The sequence below is a fragment of the Boleophthalmus pectinirostris genome, unplaced genomic scaffold, assembly GCF_026225935.1.
Source record: "Boleophthalmus pectinirostris isolate CB_2022bp ecotype Guang Dong unplaced genomic scaffold, ASM2622593v1 HiC_scaffold_8, whole genome shotgun sequence".
Classification (NCBI taxonomy): domain Eukaryota; kingdom Metazoa; phylum Chordata; class Actinopteri; order Gobiiformes; family Gobiidae; genus Boleophthalmus; species Boleophthalmus pectinirostris.
Window position 1 is genome coordinate 1,537,902 of NW_026571515.1, and position 17,500 is coordinate 1,555,401.

Below are 17,500 nucleotides of genomic sequence, written 5' to 3' on the forward strand. Positions count from 1 at the left end.
GGACAGTGTGTTTTATTGTGGTGGTTTTATTGTGAAAGGGCGTGAGGCGGAAGTGTGTGGAGGAGGACCGCGGCTGTTCCTCTGACGCTGGAGAAAAGAACTTTTATGGAGGAAAAGTTGTTGTGAAATGAACCGGAGCTGAGCGCGTCCCCGCGGCCGTGAGCAGCGGACAGAGGAGGCACCGAGAGCGCGCACGGGCCCGCGCAGCTGCCGGGACACCGGGACACCGGGACACCGGGAGCGGGGACGCGGGGAACAAAGAGCCTCTTCCCTCCGCTTTTGTTACGGACAAACACCGCGCACAGCCCCGCGCGCGCGCCGCTCCGGTCTGCGCACGGACACGGTCTGTGGAAAGTAACGCGTTACTCTTGTTCTTTGTGTTGAAGCGCACGTGGACGTGGATCTGTTCACGTAAACACAAAAGTTCACGAGCTCCACTTGAAACACGAGCGCACGAGCCGAGTCTGACCAACACGCGCGCGGGGCTCGGATCTGTTCGAACCGTGATCTCATGACGTAAAGATTTACGCCGCAGCTCCACGTGCGCTTTTCTGCTCCAGAGCTCGTGTTTTCATCTTTTCACGCAGATCCACGCGGGGTGTGCGCGCGCGCGCCTGCCCCGCAGAGCTCCGGGACATGAGCGCGTGAAGCATCTGGAAGAACCAGTGACCCTGACCCTGCCTGACCCTGCCCCCCTGCCACCTGCCCTGCCCTGCCCCTGCCACTGCTCCTGCCCTGCCACTGACCCTGCCACTGCCTCTGCTCCTGCCTCTGGTCCTGCCCCTGTCCTCTGTCCCCGTCCACTGTTCGTGCTGAGCTCTGCTCCGCTCCCGCCATGACCTCCGGGACCGGGAGCCACGGAGGCAGCGGGAGCCACGGGAGCCACGGAGGGAGCCACGGAGGGAGCCACGGGAGCCACGGAGGGAGCCACGGGGGAGCCATGGGGGCCAGCACAGTGGAGAGCGCAAACCGGAGCAGCCCCCGGGCAGGTCCCCCATCCTCACCCACCTGATCGAAGGCTTCGTGATCCAGGAGGGAAACACGCCGTTCCCCGTGAGTATCTCAAACCCACCACACAGAGTCCACAGAGTCCACAGAGTCCACAGACAGTCCACACAGTCCACACAGTCCACAGAGTCCACAGAGTCCACAGAGAGTCCACAGAGTCCACAGAGTCCACGTGTCCCTGTGTCCCTGGGACAGTCCAGTTTTGAGTCTGTGTCCTCTGTCTCTGCAGATTTATACAAAACCACCGATTTGTCCCAGTTTATACACAAAATACAAGATCTATACAAGAACAGAAACAGAAACCGACGTGTGTCAATGTTTCTGATCTGGAAACAAAAAAGATTCACTTTGATTCTTTTTAATTAGACTTTAGACAAACTTTATTGATCCACAAGGGAAATGATTTGACTCCTCCTTCCTCTTGAGGCGTTTGTTCTGGAGTGAGGGGAGGACGGAGCGTGAGATTGACAGGTGGACAGGTGCAGCGTGGGCAGATTGACAGGTGGACAGGTGCAGCGTGGGCAGATTGACAGGTGGACAGGTGCAGTGTGGGCAGATTGACAGGTGGACAGGTGCAGCGTGGGCAGAGTGACAGGTGGACAGGTGCAGCGTGGGCAGTGATGCGGTCGCTGTATCGGTCGTTGTGGTGAAGAGGAACTGAGTCTGGATTTAGCGTCAGTCTCCGTTCCTCCCCTCACCTCTGGTCACGACCCGAAGGACCAGATCCACGATACAAGAGACACAAATGAGTTTCCTCCACAGAGACAGAGTGAGGAGCTCGGAGTAGAGCCGCTGCTCCTCCACGTAGGGCGAGGAAGAACATGGATGGATGGAGATGATTTGGACACAGGAGACACACATCACAAAATAATATAATCACAAAGAAAATAGAATAAAAATAAAAATAGAAATGTAATAATACATTTTAAATAAGCAGCAAAAAAAAAAGAGCGAGAAACACGTGTGAAATAAAACAGAATTATATAAATGTAAATGTACAAGTCAAAATAAAAGAGAAAAAAGGTCATGAGGAAAACAGTGCAGCTGTTGTTTGATTGACAGGACTCAGGATTATCTCTGACATAATCCAGAAGTGTTTTTGAAACGCAGCTGAATAAAAATCCTGCCGTGGGTTTAGTTCTTTCCAGAAAAAACACGAGCTCCACACCGGACGTTTGGATTCAGGATTTAACTGACAACGTTTAGGGTTCAGGTTAAAGGTCAGGACCAGGCTCCAGGAAAAAAAAGCTGCACTGTGGAACTTTTTATTTTGGGGTCCGTCACCTGCTGGTTTCTATGGAGATGTCATTACTCTGCCTGAAATGTTCCACAGTGTGACATTAAACAGCAGCTTGACTTTATGGTTATTCAATTACAGGTGTTTTTTTTTTTATTTAAACCACAAAAATCCCCAGAAAAACAAACATTCAGACTGTGAGTGTCGCCTCTCCACAGATCTGACCTGGAACTGGGTCTGGTTTGGTTTCCATGGAGATAGAAAGGTTTAATGCCATACTGTGGAACATTCCAGACAAAGCAATAAACCAGGACTAAACCAGGACTAAACCAGGTCTAAACCAGGACTAAACCAGGACTAAACCAGGACTAAACCAGGACTAAACCAGGTCTAAACCAGGAAAACTAAACCAGGTCTAAACCAGGACTAAAACCAGGACTAAACCAGGTCTAAACCAGGTCTAAACCAGGACTAAACCAGGTCTAAACCAGGACTAAACCAGGTCTAAACCAGGTCTAAACCAGGTCTAAACCAGGTCTAAACCAGGACTAAACCTCAAAATTCCCTAGAAAAACTGACATTGAGACTGTGAGCGGAGTCGCCTCTCCACAGAGCTGACCTGGAACTGGGTCTGGTTTGGTCTCCGTGGAGATAGAAAGGTTTAATGCCGTACTGTGGAACATCTCCATGAAGAAAAGCATTTGATGAACCCTGCACCAGAAAAGTTACACAATTCAACTTGAACGTCCAACCACAAATGATGGAAACGTCTAACCTGTGTGTGTGTGTGTGTGTGTGTGTTTGTCGGTGTGTGTGTGTGTGTGTGTGTGTGTTGTGTGTGTGTGTGTGTGTGTGTGTGTTTGTGTGTGTTTGCGTGCGTTTGTGTGCAGTTGGAGCGTCCGTCGTTCTCCGTGGACTGCCTGAGCCTGAGGAGACACCGAGGGGACATGAAGACAGACTGCGTCCCTCTCAAAGGTGCCGCTCTCCTCGACTTTATCTCCAGATTCAGGATTTTTAAAGCATAAAAGACTGAAGTTTTGCTCCACATTTCACAAATAATAATCACACAGTTTTGACTTGGATCTAAAAGAAGTTTGACTGATGCCTTCAACGCTCACAGATTTATATCCTGTGGTCCTCAGACAAGTCCCACTGCAGTCTTTGTGATCGGAGATTTAAAATCTCTTCAGATTCTCCTCGTGTCTGTGGTGTGTGCACTTTTTGTCTCACGTTTAAAAAACTCTTAGGACCAAAAAATCCTGGAGTGTGTGTCGGCCTTAAGCTGTTTTTAATTTTACATTTCAAATGTTTTATCGCGCTGATGTTTCAGAGTTTGACCGAGCCCGAGCATAAGTTCAGGTTTGGGTCCCGTCAGATTTCAGTCGGGTTTCCACGCTCTAGTCCAGGGGTGGGCAAACTTTTTGGCTCGCGGGCCACATAGGGTCCTAAAATTTGACTGAAGGGCCGGACAGAAGACAGGACATAACGTGTTAAGAGCTCGGCTTCATTACATTTGTATTTACGCGTATGTAGGTCGTGCACTACGCGTCACGAAAGATTCAGAACACAAAAAAGTGTATAGATCTGTTCCACTGCACACCACAGGAGAATGTAAATCGTGAACTAACCGTTCTCGAGTCTAACTGAGAAACGGCTCGAAAACAAGGCTCACGTGACACACTCACACACGTCCACACCTGCGCGTGCAGTAAAACCAGACTCTAAGACGTTCCATGCATCAAGAATTACAACATAGCATCAATAAATCTTCCATGTTCAATTTTTACCAAATTAAAATGGAAGCAGTGCAACCTTATATCTTGAACACTTCTACTTCACTCATGGTCCGAATAACTCCTGTAAGAACACTTTCCCATAAAGCATTGCAGCCAACATAATACACTGCACCTCAATGTATATATATATATATATATATATATATATATATATATATATATATATATATATATATATATATATAGTGCGCCATCTACTGGGAAACGCCGGAAATACTTGACAAAACATCAACAAGGTTTATTATTGTAATTTATTCCAGTTCGGCGGGCCAGATTAAAAGGTTTAAAGTAGAGCCCGACCGATATGGATTTTGCTGTGGCCGATATGAAACCGATATAATGTGAGTTGGAGCTGCCGATATAATCACCGATATATTTAGTGATGTAAAAATTCACTGTAAATGTTGAATTGTTTAAAAAACTTAGGTTTGGCTCTGGTGGATTTTAAATTGGGTTTATTTAGGAAACATTTATTGTTATTCTGCCTCTTTACATCATATTTACAGACAGTAGGTTGGCACTAGTGATGTTTATTCCAGTTCTTTTTAGAGAACCGGCTCTTTTGGCTCGGCTCACTAAAAGCTGCTGGTTCTTTTGGCTCCCAAGTGGCTCTTCAGATTGTTTTGTTGCAAGCAGGTCTAAAGCACGTCTAAAGCAGGACTGAATCAGGACTGAACCAGGACTGAAAAAGGACTAAACCGGGACTTATTTATTTTATGCTAAACTACAGTCAAATATGCTTGTTTTTTTTATATATTTTTTAATCCTACGTACAGGCAAATTTCTCAAAGTTTCGTTTTCAGCCGCTGCTGCTGTCAAACCACGAATCACGCGGCGTGAAGAGAAAAAAAGTGAGAGAAAAAGAAAACACGGCTCCCAATAAGGATCAGGCTCCCGTCGTTCCCTTCAAAGAGTCGGTTCTAAGAGTCATTTCGTTCGCGACCGGACCCATAACTAGTAAAGAAACTAGCGCTATTAGCCTTTAGCCGTAAATACGTGCGCGCCGCGGTAATTAATTATATGCGCAAATGTCATAATTCACACGTCTGTTCACAGCTCATTTACATATCAGTGCAGGTCCAGTAGCAAATATACGGCCAATATAATCACTTTAGAACAGACCAATAGAAAACAGTCTGTTTATGTGCGGAGCTACAGCAGCTAACCCATAACAAATGACAAAAACTAGCTTCAGAGTCGACATATTTCCAACACTCACCGCTCACACAGGCTCCTCCCACATCACAAATCTGCACTAATAAATGTCCTTTTAATCCAGACTCAAACCGATTGTCCGTAAAAAGAAAATAATCTCAGTGTTTGGATCTGTGTCTAAAGGTGTAAACAAACACACTTGAGTGACGCGACTCTGTGGTGTGTTCAGGGACAGTACGGACACACACACACAAATGACTCCGTAGATAAATACTGATGTGGAGCCACATATTTGGACATTTATCTGTCTGTAAATTGGATTAAATGAACAGAATGTAGAGAGTCTAAGTTTTATAACGAGGTATAACCTGCCCACGTGAAATATCGGCCCCTATCAGCAAGCATATCGGCCGATAGCCGATATGCCTAAAGTTGCCCATATCAGCCAATAATATCGGCCAACCGATATATCGGTCGGGCTCTAGTTTAAAGGGCCTCATACGGCCCCTGGGCCGTAGTTTGCCCACCCCTGCTCTAGTCTGTTTGTGATGAGGAAACTACATGAGAACAGAGCACAGTGATATGGGAACTTTAAATAGCAAAAAACAAACAACTGGAAGGACAGTAGTCAAAAAGAAGAAGTTTTAAACCTTAGGAAGTGAGATTCTAATTGTGCTCTGCACTTTCTGCTCTCAGCTAATCTAATTAATCTGAGCTTTTTTTTTTTTTAAACATCATCAGGATAAATAAAGAATGTTGAGATGTTCGTTTTGCTCCTGGTTCCAGTTCGTCCGTGTTCTTCTGATGCTGGAGCTCGTGTCTGGTGTTTTGTGTTTGTGCAGAGCTGAAGCTGCAGGAGCCTGTGCTGACCTGCGAGCTCTGCGGAAAGGTGGACTTCACCTCGGCCTTCAAGAGGTCCAAGAGGTTCTGCTCGACGGTCTGTGCCAAACGGTGAGTGCAAACATGTGCCCGGTCTGTGTCCGGTCTGTGTCCGGTCTGTGTCCGGTCTGTGCCAGGTCTGTGCCGGTCTGTGTCCGGTCTGTGTCCGGTCTGTGCCAGGTCTGTGTCCGGTCTGTGTCCGGTCTGTGTCCGGTCTGTGTCCGGTCTGTGCCAGGTCTGTGCCCGGTCTGTGTCCGGTCTGTGTCCGGTCTGTGCCAGGTCTGTGTCCGGTCTGTGTCCGGTCTGTGTCCGGTCTGTGCCGGTCTGTGTCCGGTCTGTGCCAGGTCTGTGCCAGGTCTGTGTCCGGTCTGTGTCCGGTCTGTGCCCGGTCTGTGTCCGGTCTGTGTCCGGTCTGTGCCCGGTCTGTGCCAGGTCTGTGTCCGGTCTGTGTCCGGTCTGTGTCAGGTCTGTGTCCGGTCTGTGTCCGGTCTGTGCCAGGTCTGTGCCAGGTCTGTGTCCGGTCTGTGCCAGGTCTGTGTCCGGTCTGTGTCCGGTCTGTGCCCGGTCTGTGCCCGGTCTGTGCCAGGTCTGTGTCTGGTCTGTGTCCGGTCTGTGCCCGGTCTGTGTCCAGTCTGTTTTTTTCATGTGAGGTGAGAGAAATGTCTTTTTGTTCAGTACGAGCGGCGACCAATGAGCTCCTTCGTTTCACCTGCTCTACTCAGATAAACAAATCTGATTGGACGGTGGGAGTCAGACTCGAGACCTGACGAAGGCTTTGGGTCCAGACCACAGAACTGTAACCGAATCTGAAGCTGAATCCAAGATGGTGTCATGTTGTTTTCAGTGACGTAGCGGCCAGACTCGTCCTGTGTGAAGTTCACTGTTTCTGCAAACAAAAGAGTCAAAATCCTGTTTTCCTCGATCGTTTATTGGCACAACTTATGTCCATCCAAACTCCACAGCTTCACAGAGCGGAGGAGCCTTGTCCAGTTTTTATTCTAGATCCAAGCTGTGTTTGTGTTTGTGTTTGTGCAGGTACAGTGTGAGCTGCTCCAAGAGAGTCGGGCTGTTCCCAAACGCCAAAACCTCCATCGAGAATCTGAAGAGACAACGAGAGAACAACGCCCTCCGGAACTGCCCCCAGGAACCGCCCCGCAGGAGGGTGAGTCCCCAACAAATAAGTCCTGGTTTAGTCCTGGTTTAGACTTGCTTTTAGTCCTGTTTTAGTTCTGTTTTTAGTTCTGTTTTTAGTTTTGGTTTAGACCTGGTTTAGTCCTGGTTTAGACCTGGTTTAGACCTGGTTTAGACCTGGTTTAGACCTGGTTTAGACCTGGTTTAGTCCTGGTTTAGACCTGGTTTAGTTTCCTAGTTTAGACCTGGTTTAGTCCTGGTTTAGACCTGGTTTAGTCCTGGTTTAGACCTGGTTTAAGTCCTGGTTTAGACCTGGTTTAGACCTGGTTTAGACCTGGTTTAGTCCTGGTTTAGTCCTGGTTTAGTCCTGGTTTAGACCTGGTTTACCTGGTTTAGACCTGGTTTTTCCTGGTTTAGACCTGGTTTAGTCCTGGTTTAGTCCTGGTTTAGACCTGGTTTAGACCTGGTTTACCTGGTTTAGAGTCCTGGTTTAGTCCTGGTTTAGACCTGGTTTAGACCTGGTTTAGACCTGGTTTAGTCCTGGTTTAGACCTGGTTTACCTGGTTTAGTCCTGGTTTTAGACCTGGTTTTAGTCCTGGTCCTGGTTTAGACCTGGTTTAGACCTGGTTTAGTCCTGGTTTAGTCCTGGTTTAGTCCTGGTTTAGTCCTGGTTTAGACCTGGTTTAGTCCTGGTTTAGACCTGGTTTAGTCCTGGTTTAGTCCTGTTTAGTCCTGGTTTAGTCCTGGTTTAGTCCTGGTTTAGACCTGGTTTAGTCCTGGTTTAGTCCTGGTTTAGTCCTGTTTTTAGCAAGGAGAATATTTTAATTCAGAACTATTAATTCGGAATTAAAAAACATCATGTAAACGTGGCGTCTGTGAAACATTCCAGACAAAGCCATAACGTCTCCATGGAAACAAGAAGGCGACGGACCCCCAACAGAAAAGTTACACAGTGCAGCTTTAACTCGAGAGTCACTTTTGTGCGATAAACAGTAGAACTTTTCTTGTGATGTGTTTTCTTTGGTCAGAAGTCGGCGCCGGGGTCGTGTCCGTCTCCTCAGCCGGCGCAGGGAGAGTCCAGTCAGTGCGCCGACCTGCCGTACCCCGGAGCGTCGTCCCCGCGCTCGCCGCCCCCCCTCACGTCCCGCCGCGCTCGCCGCCCCCCTCACGTCCCCGCGCTCGCCGCCCCCCGTCACTTCCCCCGTCACGTCCCCGCTCCTGTCCCCCGCACAGCGCCTCCTCCTGGGCTCCGGCTCGCTCCCTCGCGGCCTCCTGCCCTCCGACCCCGGACGCTGGAACGTGGACCAGGTGTACGACTTCATCCGCTCTCTCCCAGGTCAGTACGAACCACGTCTGCTTTATTATTTTTATATTTTATTTGTTTAATGTGAATAAAACGGTGAAAACTTGGACCATTTTCAGTCTCAGTTTTCTGTGTTTTAGCTTAAAAAATGACAAACTCTCTCCTTTTTAATGTTGGTGGGTAAGAAACTGGTCAAAAATAACAAACACGTGGGACATTTCTTGTATAAAACTGAGACAAATCAGTGGTTTTGTATAAATCTGCAGGGACAGAGACTCAACACAAAACAGGGAAACGGGGACGTCTGGACACTCGACTTTAATCTGATCTTTTATTTTAACACAATCTGAGCAGAAAGAACCAACTCGGTTGAAACTACAACAGCTAAAATGATTTGTACGATTAGACAAAAGTTTTTCAGTTAGTCCAGGGCAGGAGAGTCAAACTCAAACTCACAGAGGCCAAAATTAAAAACTGGGACTAAGTCGTGGGACAAACTAAATATTTATTGAAAAATTTCAACAACATCTGCAGGTTTTCACTTCTTTGAGACCTTTTCTTATTAAAATAAATATTTAATAATAGTTTTGCTTAAACATTGAATCCAGAACAAACTGAATATAAAATAATAACAACATTTTAAATAAATCATGTGTCTAGAGTCGATCTGTGTGCGCTGACAGCTCTGATACAGATTTGATTTGATCTCATGGGCCAAATATAATTATATCGCAGGCCGAATTTGGCCCATAGGCCTGAGTTTGACATGTCTGGTCTAGAGTGTCCAGTCGTCCCTGTTTCCCCGGGACAGTCCCAGTTTGAGCGTGTGTCCCCTGTCCCACAGATTTATATAAAACCACTGATTTGTCCCAGTTTTATAAAAAAAATGTCCCAGTAATTTGTTATTTTTGACCAATTTATCACCCACCAACAGTAAAGAGAAACATAAACTGTCATTTGTTTAGGTAAAATACAGAAAATCTGCTTAAAAACGACTAAAACACACAAAAAAGTGACTGTACTGACTCACATGTTTGTCGTGAACGGGTCGAGTGCAGAAAAGTTTTCCTCAATTACAAACTGGATTCACTATTTTATTATCACCAACCTCCACAAACCAGGAGTGTTTAGGATTTTAAAAAATCTGATCATGTTAAGTTTGTCACTTTCACCTTTTTGTTGAAACTTAAACTCCTGAAGAGAACGAAGAACAGTCAGACTGATCACAGGAAACTGAAAACGCTCTTTAAATGTGTTTTTTCTTGAGTTTTCAGACGATCTTAAAACTTTTCCGGCAGTGTTTCCTAATGTGTGAACATTCTGCCAATACACACACATGTAGAACACCCCCAGTGTGAGGTCACTGCGGAGCATCAGGAGTTTGTTGTTGTTTGTTACACTTTTCCATCAAAGTCTCAGTGTTTTTCGTCATTATTAAAAAACACCAAGATCAGACTTTTATTTTCCAAACTGTGTCCAGCACAGTTTTTGTTTTCATGCTTTTCTAATTGTTCTAACTCGTCTTTGGTTTGGTGGATTCTTCTCGTGTGTATAAATATAAATATTTATCATTTATCATCATTTTACTTGAGTTAAGCAGCAGTTTGTGGAAAAAAAAGAGAAGAAAAGCACAAAAATACAGGAAGCAGCGCGGAGCTGTAAAACAAAAGGTCTCTTTGTCATCAACGTCTGTGTGTGTGTGTGTGTGTCTGTGTGTGTGTGTGTGTCTGTGTGTGTGTCTGTGTGTGTGTGTCGTGTGTGTGTGTGTGTGTGTGTGTCTGTGTGTGTGTGTGTGTGTGTCTGTGTGTGTGTGTGTGTGTGTGTGTGTGTGTGTGTCTGTGTGTGTGTGTCTGTGTGTGTGTGTGTGTGTGTGTCTGTGTGTCTGTGTGTGTGTGTGTGTGTGTGTGTGTGTGTGTGTGTCTGTGTGTGTGTGTGTGTGTCTGTGTGTGTGTGTCTGTGTGTGTGTGTGTGTGTGTGTGTGTGTGTCTGTGTGTGTGTGTGTCTGTGTGTGTGTGTGTGTGTGTGTGTGTGTGTGTGTGTGTGTGTCTGTGTGTGTGTGTGTGTGTGTGTCGTGTGTGTGTGTGTGTCTGTGTGTGTGTGTGTGTGTGTGTGTGTCTGTGTGTGTGTGTGTGTGTGTGTGTGTGTGTGTGTGTGTGTGTGTGTGTGTGTGTCTGTGTGTGTGTGTGTGTGTGTGTGTGTGTGTGTGTGTGTCTGTGTGTGTGTGTGTCTGTGTGTGTGTGTGTGTGTCTGTGTGTGTGTCTGTGTGTGTGTGTGTGTGTGTGTGTGTGTCTGTGTGTGTGTGTGTGTCTGTGTGTGTGTGTGTGTCTGTGTGTGTGTGTCGTGTGTGTGTGTGTGTGTCTGTGTGTGTGTGTGTGTGTGTGTGTGTGTGTGTGTCTGTGTGTGTGTGTGTGTGTCTGTGTGTGTGTGTGTGTCTGTGTGTGTCGTCTGTGTGTGTGTGTGTGGTCTGTGTGTGTGTCTGTGTTTGTGTGTGTTCTGTGTGTTTGTGTGTGTTGTGTGTGTTGTGTGTGTGTTCTGTGTGTGTGTGATTGTTTGTGTGTGTGTCTGTGTGTGCGTTTGTGTGTGTGCGTTTCTGTGTGCGTCGCGTGCGTCGCGTGCGTCGCGTGCGTCGCGTGCGTCGCGTGCGTCGCGTGCGTCGCGTGCGTCGCGTGCGTCGCGTGCGTCGCGTGCGTCGCGTGCGTCGCGTGCGTCGCGTGCGTCGCGTGCGTCGCGTGCGTCGCGTGCGTCGCGTGGTGTTTAAATAAAAAACTCTGGTGTTTTGTGGCACAGGTTGTCTGGACATCGCAGAGGAGTTTCGTTCTCAGGAGATCGACGGTCAGGCTCTGCTGCTGCTCAAGGAGGATCACCTCATGAGCACCATGAACATCAAACTGGGACCTGCGCTCAAGATCTTTGCTCAGATCAACCTCCTCAAAGACTCCTAGTGCAGCGCCGCAGCTCCAGGACCTCCACCTGAGACCTCCACCTGAGACCTCCACCCAGACCTCCACCAGACCTCCACCTGAGACCTCCACCCAGGACCTCCACCTCCACCTGAGACCTCCACCTGAGACCTCCACCCAGGACCTCCACCTGAGACCTCCACCCAGGACCTCCACCTGAGACCTCCACCCAGGACCTCCACCTGAGACCTCCACCCAGGACCTCCACCTGAGACCTCCACCCAGGACCTCCACCTGAGATCTCCACTGGACCCAGAACCTCCACAGACCAGGGACCTCCTCCATCCAGGGGCCTCCACGCGCCTCTGGAGTAGAGATCGACTGATATTGTGTTTTTTTTTCATGGCCAGTGCTGAAATTGACAGTTCAGAACCTGGAGAAAACCATGGTCCATGAGCTCTGCTGATGTTTTTGGGCCTATTTTGATCATTTTCTTCAAATTTTGTTCTTTAAAGAGTCACTAAACATCAAAATCACTTCTTTTCACCTATTATTATTTGTGTAAATGTGTCTAAAATAGAAGTGTATCTCTGTCCTTATTTTGGCATTTCAGCGCAGATTTGTTAAAAATCCCACACACTGTTTTACTTGCAAAATGTGAATAATTTTCACATTTATTAAGACATATGTCCTAATAAATGTCACATTTTGCAGTAAGACGATGTGCTGGATTTTTCTCAGTTCTTGTGCTGCTCCCGTCTTAAATAATTGATGTGCCAAGTTCTTCTTTTTGTGCAAATTTGTTAAAAATGTGACTTTTGGGTCAAAGTCGTGTTTGTTTCGGCCTCTTTAGCCTTTCATAGTTCCTGGTCTGTGACGTGTGTGTTGTGGTGTGTGGACGTTCCAAAACCCAAACTGTGCTTGTTTATGTGCAGAAGACACAATGTGAAAAGAGTTATTTTACATCAGATGGAACTTTAAACAAATACAAACTGGGAACAGGTTGAGGAGCCGTGGAGCCTCTACGTGAACTTTACTGAGTGTTTTCTGTCTCTTTTGACATGATTCAAGTCACAACATGGAACATTTCTGGCAAAACAAGAACATCTCCGTGGAGACGAGCAGGTCGCGCACTCACCCAAACCCCCTTTCAGAGCCGTGTCACGTTTTGTGCCGTTTTCTCTTCGACTTTTGAAGCAGCAGGAAAAATCTCTCGGTCTGTGTTGGAGATTTCAGGCCGAACAAAAAATCTAAAAAGTGCAAATGTCAGTCCGTCTCTGGTCTGAAGGTTCTTGAAGGTTCTTGAAGGTTCTTGAAGGTTCCTGGAGAGTCCCCGTGGTCCAGGTTCGGTTCTGCGCCGTTAGAACCCGTCACACTGTTAGAACCTTGATTGTAAATGAACTTTTTGAAGCGTCTGAAGGAGAATCTTCTCTGGACTCTTTATTCTGTTTTACTTTTGTTTAATTCAGCGGAAGATTTCGTTAAGTTTATTTTTCTATTGTAAATCCAGACGCCCCGGATCAGAACCAGGGTCTGAACAAAAACAGGTCCACGAAGAACCACGGTCTAGACTGTCTGAGACCTCAGACGGTTTTGATCCTGCTTTTGTCCTGGTCTAGTCATGTTATGGTTCTGATTTAGTCCTGGTTTAGTCCTGCTTTGGCCCTGGTTTAGTCCCGGTCAAGTACTGTCTTAGTCCCGGTCTAATCCTGGTTTATTCCTGGTCTAGTGACTGTCTAGTCTTGGTTTACTCCTGGTCTAACCCTGATTTAGTCTTGGTTTAGGCCCAGTCTAGTCCTGATCTAGTCCAGGTGTAGTTCTGATTTAGTCCTGCTTTGGCCCTGGTTTAGTCCTGGTCTAGTCCCACCCTAATCTTGGTTTATTCCTGATTTACTTCTGGTCTCATCCTGGTCTAGTCTTGGTTTAGTTCTGGTCTAAACCAGGACTAGACCAGAACTAAACTGGCTCTAATCCTCCTGGTCTCATCCTGGTCTAGTCCCGGTCTAGTCCCGTTTTGATCCTGCTTTAGTCCTGGTTTAGTCCTGGTTTAGTCCTGGTTTAGTCCTGGTTTATTCAGAGGGTGAATTTAGATCCAGGTCCGTTTCAGGATCAGGATTTTAAACACAAACAAAACAGTGAAATAAAAACTCCAGGATCACGTGGACCAACATTTTCAGACCAGAACCAGGCCGAGGCTCAGGGCGACAGGTGCAGGGCGACAGGTGCAGGGCGGCAGGTGCAGGGCGGCAGGTGCAGGTCGACAGGTGCAGAGCGATGGAGCCGGAAACGCGCCCGTGCTCACTTCCTGTTTATGTCCAAGACCAAATATTTGTACCAGTAAAAGAAATGGTTGTTTCTGTTTCTGTTTGTGTTTGTGTCTGAGCTCAAAAAATGTGAATCGAATCGTCTTTTAACACTTCAGGGTTTGTTTTTGTTTTTTTTAATGTTCTGTTTGTGAATTAAAACTGATCTAAAATAAAATCAGTTTATGTTTTCATAGATCGAGCGTCCAGACTTTTTCATCAAGGCTCAAATATAAAAACAGAAAAAGTGTTGTTTTAAAATCAACTCTCACAGAGTCAGTTTGAACATTTTCTCAGAGTTTATCTGAGTCACTCTGTTCTAGAGTTAATTTAACATTTGTGTAAATGTTCATGAAGTAAAACTGGACCAAAGTTCCTGTTTAACCCCAAATCCAGAGTTATATGAACGTTTACAAAGTGTTATCTGTTTACACTCTAGAGTTATCCTGATTTAACTCAACAACACACACAACAATACTGTAAGAAACTGAATTAACACTAGAGGAAGTTAAATTCACTTCACCCATATCAACTCTGGGGAATAACCTCAACTCAAACCCCCATTTAACTTTCAAATAGTTAAAATAACACTTTTTAAATGTTAAAAACAACTCTGAAATATTTCACCCTCCAGTTTTTGCTCTGTGGTGTCAGTGCAGAGTTTTCAGACATGAGAGTTAGAAAAGTTTAGAATGAGCCTCCAGAACTTTAGAGCTTTATTCAGGCTTAAATGTTGAGCAGGAGTTTGTCCGTCTGCCCCCTGTGGCCCGGAGGAAAACTCCGCCTCAGCGTCTTGACGGATCAACACAGAGTCTGGGTCCAGAAGGAAAAACTCCATTCACTTTTCACAAAGACTTTTTAAAAAAATCCAATATAAAGAGTTCAGAGACAAACCAGCTCCGTGTTAAAAACAATCATATTATGGAAAATAATTAAGTCCAAAAAGCTGATTTAAAAAATGAGATTCAGGGAAAAGTTTAAATAATTTAGATTCTAAAGTTTCACAAACAGATGTTTGATTAAAGGTTTCATGTTTTGAGCTGATTGGCCCTGAGCTTTAAAATGTTTAATATTAATTATTTTAAACTCTGTGAGTGGAAGTGTCGTCCCGTCAGCAGGAGGCAGGTGTCGCTGTTGAGCTCCATGTGTCACGAGCCACAGGAGCCACACTCAAGTGAATTAAACTTCATTTATTTCACACGTTTCACAGCTTCAGTGACGTGACATTTGCTCACGAGGAACAAATATCTCAGGTTTTTCTTCAAACTCTGAGCTCAGAGCAGATGGACCCGAGCGGCTCCAGGACCGGAGCTTCACACAGACATCCTGACCTCGTCCTCGCTCCTGGAGCCCTGGAGTGAGAGCAACAGGTTAGATCTGCCTCAGCCAATCACAGAGCAGCAAGAAGAAGCCACGCCCACAGGTTTGGTTCATTTAATTTAGTCATTCAAATAGAAAAAGCTCATTCAACAGCAGAACACGAGAGCAGAGCTGAACAGAACAGTGCACAAGGCTCGGGCCCCTGAGGGCCACAGCTCCACACGTCAGACCAAAAACTCACTCCAACATAAAGCCCCACCCCCAAACAACCCCGCCCCCAACTGCCCCCAACCAACCCCGACCCCCCCGCCCCGGACGAGGCTCCGCCCTCACACCACTGCACACAGGAAGAGAGGAAACCAACAGAACCAACGGTGAAAAATCAGAACGAATCATTTGTGCTTGTCGACGTTACAAAGTGAAGAGTTCAGTGTCGTGCTCCTTCATTTGAACCTTTCCACACAACAAGAGGAAGCCAGTGAGAGACAGCAGTCCGGTCCGGTCTGGTCTGGTCCGGTCCGGTCTGGGCGTTTATACCTTACTCCTGAAGAGCGGCTTGGCCCCGGGGCCACAGTACTCGTTGTAAATGAGTTTGAAGAGGAACAGATGGAAGAGCGTGATGAGGGAAGCCACACTGAACCAGAAGAGGAAGGGCAGACCCGGGTACCGGTTCGCCATGTGCTCCTCGTGGGCCAGGATGGCCTTGAGGTGCAGCGTGTGGCGCAGGTCCTGCAGGTGGCGCAGGTCGGTGGAGATGTAGAGCAGGGGGGTGATGGGCTGCGTCACCATCACGGGGAACGTGTGTCCTTTGAGCTCGGAGGTGAGCTCCACGGGCTCGTTCATGCATCCGGCCTCGCAGGCGTAGAGCTTCACCGGTTTCTCCTGCGGCTTCACCGACACGTGCAGGAAGGGCTTCCCCTCCACGTCCAGCAGCACGGCCAGGCTCAGCAGGTCCTGGTTGTAGTGGATCCCCCGCAGGGCGTAGCTGTTGTGGAGCACGTCGGGGTCGGCCTGGAACTGCAGGTGGTTCTCGGTGAACTGGAGCCCGCCGAAGCTCAGCACCATGGCCTGGACGACGCCGTGGGCCCCGGCCGCCACCAGCGCCTTACAGCCGCGCTTCTGCAGCGTCAGCGTCCACAGCGTCACCAGCTGCAGGATGTGGGCGGCGCTGCTCAGGCGCTCGGGCCACAGGTTCTCGGCGTGCATGGTGGCGTGGCCGCTGAAGCAGTGGTCGGCGTAGTTGAGGCTGGACTCGAGGCGCGAGCGCTCGTCGGGGCCCAGGCGCAGGTCGAGCAGAGGGGCCGGACTCGCGCTCAGAGTGTAGAACAGAGTCGAGTTCACCGTGCGGCTCGACGGAGTGTGAGAGTCTGTGATCCGCCTCATCTCCACACCTGCACACAACACACACACACACATAAACACACAACACACACACATAAACACACAACACACACACATAACACACACATAACACACACATAACACACATAAACACACAACACACACACATAAACACACACACACACACAACACACACAAACACACACACACACACACACACACACACACACACACACACACACAACACACAACACACACACAACCACATATAAACACACAACACACACACATAAACACACAACACACACATAAACAACACAACACACACACATAACACACAACATATAAACAACACACACACATAAACACACACACACACACATACACACACACACAACACACACACACATAAACACACACACACACACACATAAACACACAACACACACACAACCACACATAACACACACAACACACACAACACACACACATAAACACACAACACACACACACACATAAACACATAAACACACAACACACACACATAAACACACAACACAACACACACACACATAAACACACAACACACACACATAAACACACACATAACACACACAACACACACAACACACACACATAAACACACACACACACACATAAACACACACACACACACACACAAAACACACACACATAAACACACAACACACACACATAAACACACAACACACACACATAAACACACAACACACAACACATAAAACACACAACACACACACATAAACACACACAACACACACACATAAACACACACACACAACACACACACATAAACACACAACACACACACATAAAACACACACACACACAACACACACAAAACACACACACATAAACACACAACACACACATAAACACACAACACACACACATAAACACACAAAAACACTAGAAAAGCAGTCAGAGAGCGCAGACCTCCGCCAAGGACTACCCCCATTTTTTTATATAAATTGCGATAAAATCCGTCTTCTGGATCAGATCCGGATCAGCCTTTGGAATATGAAAGAGGATCCCACTGTCCATCCCTGAGTCAAATTTCATGGGGTTTGGTCAATAATTAACCCAGA

The 17,500-nt window shown here is 47.0% G+C and overlaps 2 protein-coding genes across 2 annotated transcripts in view; one reads left to right on the top strand and one right to left on the bottom strand.

The window, feature by feature from the left end:
• The window catches only part of LOC110165624 (polyhomeotic-like protein 2), a 14,461-nt gene extending 551 nt beyond the window's left edge, over window positions 1-13,910 (top strand). Inside the window, exons 3-11 of the mRNA XM_055165559.1 lie at window positions 588-774; window positions 818-1,053; window positions 3,136-3,220; window positions 6,039-6,147; window positions 7,111-7,237; window positions 8,235-8,403; window positions 8,477-8,542; window positions 11,297-11,473; window positions 11,555-13,910. Of these exons, the coding sequence (XP_055021534.1) occupies window positions 588-774; window positions 818-1,053; window positions 3,136-3,220; window positions 6,039-6,147; window positions 7,111-7,237; window positions 8,235-8,403; window positions 8,477-8,542; window positions 11,297-11,451 (1,134 nt within the window). The 3' untranslated portion in view covers window positions 11,452-11,473; window positions 11,555-13,910. The remainder of the gene's footprint in view (window positions 1-587; window positions 775-817; window positions 1,054-3,135; window positions 3,221-6,038; window positions 6,148-7,110; window positions 7,238-8,234; window positions 8,404-8,476; window positions 8,543-11,296; window positions 11,474-11,554) is intronic.
• A 488-nt stretch (window positions 13,911-14,398) lies between these two features.
• Window positions 14,399-17,500, bottom strand: part of kiaa2013 (KIAA2013 ortholog) — an 8,795-nt gene continuing 5,693 nt past the window's right edge. The window contains 2 exon segments of the mRNA XM_055166310.1: window positions 14,399-15,064; window positions 15,570-16,423. Coding sequence (XP_055022285.1) covers window positions 15,026-15,064; window positions 15,570-16,423 — 893 coding nt within the window. The 3' untranslated portion in view covers window positions 14,399-15,025.